Consider the following 11,473-nt stretch of genomic DNA (forward strand, 5'->3'; position numbering starts at 1 on the left):
ACTTCTAAAAACAAGACATCTTTTTGTTACACAAAATTTACAATTTATTATAATTAATTATTTTATTTATTATTTTAAAATTTGAATTATTACTTAAATAATTTACCATAAATATTTGTTAATTCATTTATTAGCAATTGATTTAGTACAATCGAATACCAAATTATATATCATGCGTTGCGTTGAGAGATACTGTAGACAAATAATTTTTTTTAATTCAGGTTGCAACCCTAACAACTTCACAAGAACAAATATTATCATAAAGTTGTCTATATTGACTTTTTAAACCGGTTCTAATTGCTTCGTATAATGCAGCATAAAAATGGCCATTATTTCACTTACGGCGGTTGTCACCGCACCTACTACGAATGTCGGCAAGTTGCCACCTCCAAACACGTTGTTCTATGGCCTGCTCAATGCTGTCACTTTCATCTGCATACATCATACATACGTACATCTTGTTAGCTAATTTAGTTATTCTAAAAAGAAAATTTGTAATGATGGTTCTGAAATCACTTATTATTATATTTAAATAAAGTATATTTTTTGTCTCTAAAGTTTACTAAAAGTTTTAAAAATACTCTTAAATTTTAATTTGTTTCAATTTTATTCTTAATGTTTTCGATTTGCATCAATTTTATCCTTATCTTCAAATTTTTTGGTCAAACTATGGTCAACATTATTTTTTTCCAATAATACCCCCAAACCCTATTCTCTTTCATCATCATCAAGGACAACAACTACCCAACACTCCCGCCGCCGTTTGCACCCCAACTCCAGCCACCGCAAGTGATGTATTTCAAATCCTCCTTCTCTCTTCCATGGAGAAGACTCCATTACAAGATCCACCATTCCACCACCGATCCCTAACCATGGCTCCAACCAACAAAAACTATGAAGCATTTGAAATCGAATCCATCAACATTTAAGAAGAAGAAGAAGCAAAATAAAAAATGGGCAATAGCTCCATGCAATAACAGATCAAAATTCCATAACAAACAAGAGGTGTATGTCCCTTCTGATTCTCAATTACTTTCTCCTCTTTATGGGTACCGTATCTTCAAACATGCTCTCAAAGATTTCAACAAAAAGATTCTACCTTTATCGATCTTCGTCGGAATCATGTTGGGAATCAACAACCTTTTCTTCTTATGGGGCATTTCGTATCTTTCAGTTGGCAAGTGTTGAAGGTAAGGTCTTATGAAAGTTGTTGGAGTCAAGTCAGAGATGTTTGAGCTTCTTTAGAGCTCTGATGGTGACCAAAATTCTACTAAAAAAGTCATTATAGGACAAGTTGATGAGCTGACGTTGAGATTTGGAGAAGTTCATTGAAATATCGCCGGAGAAAGTCGCTGGAGAGGAGGTTGTGAGCGAGGTTGAGTAGTTGGAGGTTGGCAAAATTGAGTCCCTAGAGGTTGGTGAGGTTGAGGAGCGGCGGAGAAAGGTGGCTGGAGAGGGAGTTGTTCTGGAGGTAGAGTACACGACGGAGGAGACTGTCGGAGAGGGAGTGAGGGATGGGGCTGTTGCCGAGTGAAACAAATTAAAACTCAGGGTATTTTTGAAACTTTTAGTAAACTTCAGTAATGTTGACCATAGTTTGACCAAAAGATTTGAAGAAAAGGATAAAATTAATGCAAATCGAAAACATTAAGGATAAAATTGAAACAAACTAAAACTTAGGGGTATTTTTGAAATTTTTAATAAACTTCAAGGATAAAAAATATATTTTACCCTATAATTTAATTTGATTATGGAATTATGTTATTTATATATAACGTATTTTTTAAATTTCCATGTGAGCATTTTCCGTGTAATTCCAGTGTGATCCCTGTGCATTGCACATATCATTCACTAATATTCACACTATAATAAATATTGTATTGTTTCACACTATAAGAAAATCAAACGTAGGATAAATAATTATTCCTTTAATCAATAGTCAATTTTCGGATCAAATTATCTATTGCCTTTTTTTACAGCAAATAATTACTTAATTTATTTTTAATTTTGTTCTTAATAAAAAATAAATTCACTTAAAAATAATGTGATTAAGAGTAAAATTAAAAAATAATTGAATAATTATCTACGGTAAAAATTGATATTATTAAAGAATAAAATTAAAATTTAGGTTAAAATTAAAAAGTAAAGTTTAACTAAATTAAACATTAAAGATCTTGATACTTTAGAGACAAAAGACAGGTATAATTTATACTTTATTGTATATGTATCATACTCATTTTTTTTCGTAAGTTTATGTACTAGTCATTCTACAAACATTTTATGATAAATAAAATTTTTCAAAAGAAAAATTATAAAAAATAAATTTATTTAAAATGAAAGTAATGTAATTAAGTGCAATTTAGTTTTATGTGATTAAAAATAATTGAATAACTATATTGAAGTATAAAATTAAAATTTATTTCTATTTATCATTTATTCTCAACGTTTTCGTTTTATTTAAATCACTAACATTTCAAAATGTCTCAATTTTGTTTTGCCGTAAATTCTGTTAATAGGTCCCTGATGACAGGACAACATTAAACTAATTTTAAAACGTTAGGAATAACTTTAGAACTTACTCCAAATGTTATTAATTTTTTTAAATAGAGAATCAAAATATAAATTAATTCTCGTGCAATCAACTCTGTAAAATCTTACTTATTACGCTATCTACACAATTTTTAAAAATAAACAATTGACTCGAATTTTTTTAACTAGTAGAGTAAATTATTAGATGTATTTGTAGGATATTTTATTGTGAATCGAAAAGTTTAGCTTTTACAAATTTAAATTTGTTATTATATTGCGTCTATTAGTGGATTTAATTATTAGTGAATCAATTTTATTTACAAATTGAAATCAAATGTTATTAAATTTTTAATATATAAATTATTTATGTCAAATTTAGTAATGAAATAATATTGAATTTGTTTAAAATTGAAATAAGACGTTAAAATTTTTTGGAACTGAAATAAGATATTTGAAACAATAAAACTTTACATCCAAATCAATCAAGTCCAACCATGCTATTTCTTCTTTCCTCATTCTTCTTCTTCTTCGTTATCTTTTTCTTTTGTTATCATCATCACCAACAATACCACCACCTCATCCTCTTCTTTTTCCTTCTATTTTCATTTAAATTTCCTTTTCTCCTTCCTTTTCCTCCTCCACTTCTATCGTCGTCATCGTTATCGTTATTATCATTTACTTGTTAGTTGTTATACATGTTGTCGTTATTGTTATCGTCATTATCGTTATGTTTAGTACTTGGTAACTATTTTTGTTCTCATTTTTAATGAATGTTAGGATATAAAGCTTTTTTTTACTGCAACATTTTGCTAAAATTTTCATTGATTCTGATTTTTTCTGGTGCCATCATTAAATAATTTCTGTTCATTTATTAGTTTATTTGAGATTCATTTGGATTCAAAAATGAATTTCATGTATTTTTTTATTGATAATTGAGTTTTTTTACTATTTGTTGAAATCTGAACTAATTTCGATTCATTTGTGAATTAACTGATGTTTACCAGATACTGCTGTTAAGTATTGATCAAATTTTTTATTCCTTATCACCAAAATGACAAAGAAAACCATCTCAAAAAAGAGAAGACATTCCAACCTTCGCGACAAATTATTCATTGACAACACACCTAAACTGCAAATGAATCGAAATATGATTATAACAATACCATTGTGTAATAACAAATGAACCAAAAATTGCGCATTCTATAAATTCAGAAACTCCTGCATTCTATCCAAATTCAAATTCATAAACAACACTGATTTTAGCAAAAAAGAATAAAATTATTCATTATCACTTTATTCAATTCCATTTCATTCCATTTAATTTGTCTTGAAAGTCATCCCAACCTTTGGGACAAATTGTTCGTCGACAACACACCTGAACTGTAAATGAACCGAAATATTATTATAATAACACCATTGTGTAATAACAAATGAACCGAAAATTGTGCATTCTATAAATTCAGAAACTCCTGTCATTTTGATGCATTTTTGAGTTAATTGTGTTGCAATCACTACGTAATTTCAGTGCATTTGGTCTTGTTATCCTGCACAATTCAAAACTCTTTTCCCCTCTCCTCCTCATTGTCTGCTTCGTCTTTTTCTTCTTTTTTTTTTCTTCATCTTCTCTTTTTTATTTTATTTTCTCAAAATTCTTCTTGATTTATTCTCTTGAGAGGAATAAAACTTAGAAAAAAAATCAAACAAAAAAAAGAATAAATTACTACAATAACATAAAAAAAAAAGAGAAGAAGAAGAAACAAAAACAAAATACAGTAACAAGATCATAAATAAAAAAAAAGGAGGAGGCGCAATAAGAACAAACGCAAAATAAAGCAAAATTTTGTTGGCGTTAATAAAGTGTGTGTACACGCTACATATAATAAAAATAGTTTTTGTTGGATTTAGACCAAATTAATTAAATCTAATTACCAAAAATATTTAGATATATAGTAAGATAATAATTTTCATATTTATAATATTAAAGATTAAATTAAAATTTAGTTTAAATATTAAAGACTAAAATAATATTTTATTCAGTTTAATATTTATATATAGTAGCTTGTCTCTCTTGTGTTATCATTCTGTTAAAATATCTTATATATTTTATATTTTCAATTTCCTGTAAACTTAGTACTAATTGAAGTTTATATGGTTCTATCTATATGTATTACTTGGCGCTTTAAGAATAGTCAAACCCTGGTAATGTTATACGTACTAGTTTTAAATTAGTGATGTCCTTAAACTACAGTAAAACTATATGACCCGACAGTCTTGAAGATTTAGAAACAACTTTAGGGGATAGAAAATCCACATGCTATGATCATGTCAACAGATCAATAAGATTAAGTCAAACCTGAGTGACTAACCTATCCATATTATAATGTTTTTTGGTCTTGTACAACTGTAGATAATAATACTTTAATATGCCTTGAATGCGTATAAAAAATCACTTGGGGATTACGGGGGTCAATTGTGGTTGATTAGTTTGATTATTAGTATTTAATTTAGGACCGGCAACTACTAAAATATATATTACTGAATTAAACCAAAACTGTCCCAGCCCAAATGGTTGAAAATTGACTAATATTCCCATTACCCCAAAAAGAATGGCTGATATTAGACGGTTGAATTATCTATTGATTTTGTCATAAAGTTACATGTATAAGTTATTTTGATTGACAAAGAACTACGATAAACTAATGAACATGTGTTTACAGAAAACAGCAAAGTTCGGAGTATATTATCTATTTGAAAGTAAAAGACGAAAGATTTTGGATAAATTACTCGTTTAAAATAAATCTCATCTAATATTATTTGTTTATTCTAAATTAATTTTCGTTATTAATATGTTTTATATAAATCATTCTGAGCTAAAATAATTTAATAATAATTTTTAATAAATTGTCCAGAGCCACAATGATTTATGTGTAAAAAATTTTCATATTGACCAAGCTTGGATAGTTGGATATAATACACACACATGAAGACAGAAGTGTAATATATGCTTGTATTGACAATTTGAACTTTGAAGAGAGAAATAAATTAGACACATCGATTTTTAAATTTAAAATAAGAAGTACAGATATTAAATTTTCTGATTTTTAAGTATAAAAATTGGACTTTTTTATTTTTGAAATCAGATCATTTGATTTTTATTTTAAAAAGATTAAAAAATTTGAGAATCCAATTTTGATTCTTCTCATAATTTTAAAAAAATAAAAAATTATAATATTAAAATATATCTCATTTTATTCTCATAAAAAAATTAGCTATAGCAATTTTTTATGTATGGGCAATTATTTTTTGTGAAATTCCAAATTATTAGATTTCGTTGGGTTTTACCATAATATGAGTGACAGATTATAAAAACAAAAATCACTAGGTGAGATTTATGTTTTTTTTTGTTTTTAAATTAAAATCAGAAATCAATTGATGCTTTTTTTTGAATAAATTCGAAAATTGTTAGAGTTTGCGAGAAAAGGAACAATGGTTAGACTCTTTCGAAACGAAAAAAAAAATTGACATGAATCTGCCAGAATCCTTATGGTCCAACGAAAGTAATCCCACTGATATGGTATTTTCGATCCAATCAAAGTATCAATTTGATGTCACATCGAAACTCATCACAGTAATTTGTTTCAACCAAAAAATACTACAAATGGTGGCCAAGAAAGCCACGAATAGTATTCCACAAAAAGCAACAGAAAAAGGTTTACAATTCCTTTAATCTCTATCGGCAGATCAGCAGAGCAGATAATGTCAGAAACAAGCTTTCTTGTCTTGACTGAATGAACATCTTGTTTAAGCAAAGGTTTTTTTTGGTAGAACAAAACCAGCTCTTAGCTCCTCAAATGAATACTCGAATGGTTGAGCTTGAGCTATTTTTCTTGCAACATTCGAACCAGAATTAGAACACATAGTAGCACTAGGTGTGTCTGGTGTATTGGCAGTTAATAACATAGGAACTGAGGTAAGAGGAGTGGTTGGCACTGCTAGTCCTATGTTCTTTGGGATCAAGTTATCTTCATCCCCAACAAGGATTGGCTTGGAAGGTGAAGTGCTGGTTAGCATTTGACTTTTTAGATGCATTTCACTTTTTCTATCATCCTCTTGAAAATTTGTTGGGATGTTGGCTTTAGACATGAATGAGGAAGAAATTGGAGAGAGGGGCTTCCTAATCAATGGTGACTGAAGTCCAATTTGCTTTTCTGCAGTATATGGAGTGTTCTTCACTGACTTACCAACACCTTTAGGGGTATCCTTTCCTGCAATTGTTTCCATTGACAAAAAGTATTCAAAATCATAATAAAATTATCAAACTAATCATAAGAAAATCTTCGGATAATTATAAGGTCAGCCGGGTGCAAATAAAGGCACACACCTAGAAAATATAATGTACGCCTTGAAAATAAATAGATTATTCAATCGTTGCTCAAAGGCTCTCCTCTCAAAATTTTAAGAGAAATATATTTAGAACAATTGCAACCAAATTGATATGCAAGGAATCATGGGATAAGGTGTTGCTAAAGGGTCTGCTTATACTGGACCGAGAAACAAGGTATCATTGAATATCAACTACTAAATCAGTTTCCAAAATTGAAATTTGAAAGCTTCAAATACCAGAGGGTTTAGTTGCATACTTGCGTGGCTAGCATGCCTGTTGCAAGGGATGCCCTTGGGAGTGCTCAAGATACCCTTCTTATTTGAAGGCTCAAAGATAGCAGATTGTCTTGAATCCTGAAGCATCGCTCCACCCATGGAGAGTTTTCTGAAACTTGCCACTCCTGTTGAACATATAGAAGCTTTTAATCCGCTATTAGATGGACTTGGTTTTGAGCCAAACAGTGACTCATGTTCTGCGATGATTTGCCCCTTAAGCTTCTTTTGATCCTAAAATTGACACAATAAAAACACGAGTAAAATCTCTCTACAAGAAAAATCACACCATCTTCAAACTTTTAATTGAAATAATGTATTTCATACCCTCTGCCTTTGCTTTTCATTCTCTTTCTCCTGCCTTAAGGCGCTATAATCTTCAAGCATGGAGCATAGCCGGCTCTAAACAAATAACCATGAAGACAAATACAAATGAGATGTAATGTAATGTAACCAACATGGAATTTACACATGTCAAGCGACTTTAGACATCAAATTTCCAAAGAGAAGTTAACCTCTGCAATATTTTGAGAACTTGGGATAACGAAAGTCGAAGAAGTGATTGAGTTAAAAATACTTACTCCTTCGTACAAAAACTCAATTCCTCTTTCTTTTTCCCATGATTTAACCTTCAAAATTAATGCCTCCACCATTCCTATGTCCACCCATAGTTAAATCAATCAGGGAAAGTATGATGAAAAAAGAAACGGTAAATTAGACACATATGAACTAAACTGTTCTAGATACATTGAACTCCTTAGCTAAATGACTATGTGAATAAACAAACACAAATATATGAATAAACAAACACAAACACGTGAAGAATAAAACAAATAACGGAAACAATCGCATACAATTAACACCTTACATGTAGACTTCACGACGTAAATGTTTATATACATATATTTATGAATGAACCCAAAAAGTCAAACAACAATTATGTGAAATGGAGATAATACCATGTAGTCCAAAAATACCTTACTGTAAAACTAGTGTATAAAGGCAGAGAAGCAACTACATAAGATAGTAATGTATTTATAATATGTAGAGGGATACCAGGAATTTTGCTTGATATAGCACGAGCCTTTTCAGCACGTTTCAAGGCAAGATGGGCACCTCTTCCAGCATTATATCGATTATCATCCTAAAAATACACAGCCATTAATGAAGAAATATGAAGTCGTCAAGAACAAGAAGAAAATGTCCTTCATTCTCATAGCAATGCTGCCTTACCCTGTTGTACTCCTCCAGCCAGCTTTCTTCTTGGCAAGCAGCTAACCACTTCTCAACTTTTTCAAGGATCTCCTTCCTATTGAGAGCTTCCTCCTTTGCCATTTCTATTTGGTGCTCAATTTGTTGGAACATATGTTCGTAGTTTGTAGATTCTGTAGAATAGTTTTAGAAGTGGATGAGAGAACAAATCAATAAATAAGATCCAAGAACATTTTGTTAAGCAATTGAAAAAATGAACTATAAAGGAGTTAAGAAAATAAAGTTTTGTAGCAGCTATATGAGTAGCAGACAGCAAAAATCATTAAGATTAAATTAGCCATATCTTTGTACTTCTGTTAATTATAATCCATCAGTGGACAAATTCTGTTGACCGGAATGTGTTAGCTACCTATAGACTATGATCTCAAAAGATGTTTACACTCAAAATTGTGCTAACTGTAGAATAAACAATGTAACTGATAGAGAATGATGTATGCAATAAAAATATAAAACACTTAACAAAAAGTCTTACCAGGAGGATGTTCACTTGGAAAAACTGTTTCAGCAATCAAATGTGAACTCTTGCATATTTCCTCTAACTCCAACTTCTTTCTAAGTACAAGTTCTTTCATTTTTGTTGATTTAAGCTGCTTAAGTCTTCGGACTTCAGTCTCAACCTGCAAGGAGAAAACCAATCATTGTTAATTACATAATGAATAGTACAAATTCCAAAAACATTAGAGCACTAAGAATCTAGGTGAAGGGGAAGCAAAACAGAACAAAGGCTAGAAATCTAAGATGAAAAACTCACATAGATAACAGAATCAATTGACAACATGTTAGGTTCAGTAAATTCAGATTCCAGAGCAGCAATTTTATTCGTAAAACTCTGAAACTTCTGCTGTTCTTCAAGTGGTGTGCCCATCAAATTCCACATCTCTAATAGTACAGTAGCAAGACATTGAAGCTGATAAAGCAATAAAAATCAGAGTTACTTCCTGTAATGATACAGAATTTTGAAGAAATGAAGAATAAGAGTAAATGACACTGACCTTCTGCATTCTGTGTGATTTAACTTCTCTCAAACTTTTTACTTCAGATGATAAAATCTTTATAGTATTGTCACTTATTTCTTTCGTTGCAGTGGAAGTAACCATAGTGGGGCAAATTTCACCAAGTTTATCTTTTATATCCAAACCAAGTACTGAACATAGCGAACTAAGAGTATTCAAAAGGTCAGATACCTGCTTTAGTCGACTGGCCTGCAACAATTGAATACTAAATTAGTATTTTAAGTTTTCTAAGAAAAAATATCACCTTTTCATCTAGAGCCATATAGACCTTGACGATAGAAGTAAGGCTACTTTGTAGTTCAGCATATCAACAGTTTAGGCAAGAAAGCAAATAGGAGTAACAACAGAATATCACCTTTTCATTTTGAAATTGAACTAACTTCCTTTGTAGTTCTTCTAGTCTTTCCAAAGTCAAGTTGTTTTCATCTAGATATACATTAGCCTCCTTGCTTCCATACAGCTCAGTTGAAATATTTTGCAGTTGATACAAGACTTCTAAAAATTGTTTCTTCCTCTCAGTCTTCAGCTTGCGCATCTCCTCAAGCTGCAAAACAACAATTTCGCGTCCTTTCTTCAAGCTTTCACATGTCTTGCGCTCAAACTGTGGACATGCAACGGAATTTATTACTTAGAAAATTTCCATGACAGAGAAAATTGCGAAAGCACAATCTGAATTCTGGAGTGCCTAAGTAATTACATGTGGTGGCTGTACGCCCATCGCCGCACAGATGCCAGCTATTTCTGCTTCATAATCAGTAATTTCTTGCTGAATTTGTGCTCTATATGCTTTTGCTTCATCCACTTTTTTCTTATACAACTCCAAACACTTTTGCTCTATTTCAAGTAACATTGCATCTTTCTGAGAATCAGACTCTCCAACGTCATCCCATATTTTCTAACATTAGAACACGAGGATCACACAAACCAACAATGAGCAATTTTAGAAAAAATAGAAAGCTCTCTAGAAACAGCAGTAAAAAGTAAGCAATAAATTGGGAGGATGTGTCTTCCTCACAACAACTTACAACCTGAAGTTCTTTTAGTAACAAGTGGCAAGCTGTTTCTTGATGAGCAAACTGACTGCTATGGTTGCTCAGAGACATTGGTAACAAATATGCTGGAAGAAAACGGAAAAGGATGTTACTAAAGGCTCGTATGAAACACTTTTCCACCTAAGCACACTGAAAAAAAAATTGAGAATTCACAGTTCCAAGTAAATATAAGAGTCAACTATCCTCTGTAAAGCACAACTGTACAGAAAATGTGTATTTTCTTTCTGGATAAAATGTGGAGAGGATCCTCTCATGTGGAAAATATGCATGACGGGGGTCATGCTTGCATACTGACTAATGAGGAATAAATTTTAATATCTAAAGGTTTAGGTCAAAGTGATATGTAGCTTAATCCGCTTGAATTCACAGGTTCGAGAGTGTTACTTCCTCATATGTAGCTTTATTCTCCGATGGAAATTATAGTTGATGAACTACGGATCAGTGATTGCTTCATATAACACAATCTGTTTCTAGTTGAAAACAATCATTTTTCTTATCTCCCCTACGTCAAGGAATTGAATTCAATCCTAATATCTTAAATCTTAAAAATAATAATAATGATAATAACTTCGCTAATTCACGATTGCTGTGTAAAAATCTTTTTTATATATACAGCAATTAAACTAATAATAACAACAATGAATGGAAAAATAAAGAAAAAAAAAAGATTAGAAATCTTCCAATAAAATTTTCAAAAAAACTCGAAAACGCAAGTATTCGCTGTTGCTCCATGCTCATGCTCAAATCACTGTATAATAGTGAAACTGAATGCTGAAAATATTCGTAGCATAAATAAGAAAGTACTTTTCTTCATCCTTTTCCTCGTTTAAGTATAAACCAAACACGATAAGGAGATAGAGAGAATGCTATAGAATGCAAACCTGATCACACGAGATTCAGGTTCCACAAGTGTTTTGAAAGAACAGAAATTGGGAATTATCCACTCTAGGT

The 11,473-nt window shown here is 30.9% G+C and overlaps 1 protein-coding gene across 2 annotated transcripts; it reads right to left on the reverse strand.

The window, feature by feature from the left end:
- Window positions 1-6,066: 6,066 nt before the first annotated feature.
- LOC107485429 (65-kDa microtubule-associated protein 4-like) lies at window positions 6,067-11,473 on the reverse strand. Of its 2 annotated transcripts, none has more exons than XM_016105966.3 (13): window positions 11,404-11,473; window positions 10,499-10,587; window positions 10,168-10,365; window positions 9,826-10,071; window positions 9,450-9,659; window positions 9,209-9,364; window positions 8,930-9,074; window positions 8,419-8,570; window positions 8,242-8,329; window positions 7,767-7,840; window positions 7,513-7,587; window positions 7,170-7,419; window positions 6,067-6,794 (listed from the first exon to the last, which is right to left on the reverse strand). In XM_016105966.3, the coding sequence occupies exons 2-13, from the start codon at window positions 10,571-10,573 to the stop codon at window positions 6,331-6,333; spliced, it is 2,133 nt and encodes a 710-aa protein (XP_015961452.1). In that variant the 5' UTR covers window positions 10,574-10,587; window positions 11,404-11,473; the 3' UTR covers window positions 6,067-6,330. The 2 variants fall into 2 exon arrangements, with proteins under 2 accessions (XP_015961452.1, XP_015961453.1); XM_016105967.3 differs by having other exon boundaries at window positions 10,499-10,651; window positions 11,404-11,467.

Source organism: Arachis duranensis, chromosome 4, assembly GCF_000817695.3.
Source record: "Arachis duranensis cultivar V14167 chromosome 4, aradu.V14167.gnm2.J7QH, whole genome shotgun sequence".
NCBI lineage: Eukaryota > Viridiplantae > Streptophyta > Magnoliopsida > Fabales > Fabaceae > Arachis > Arachis duranensis.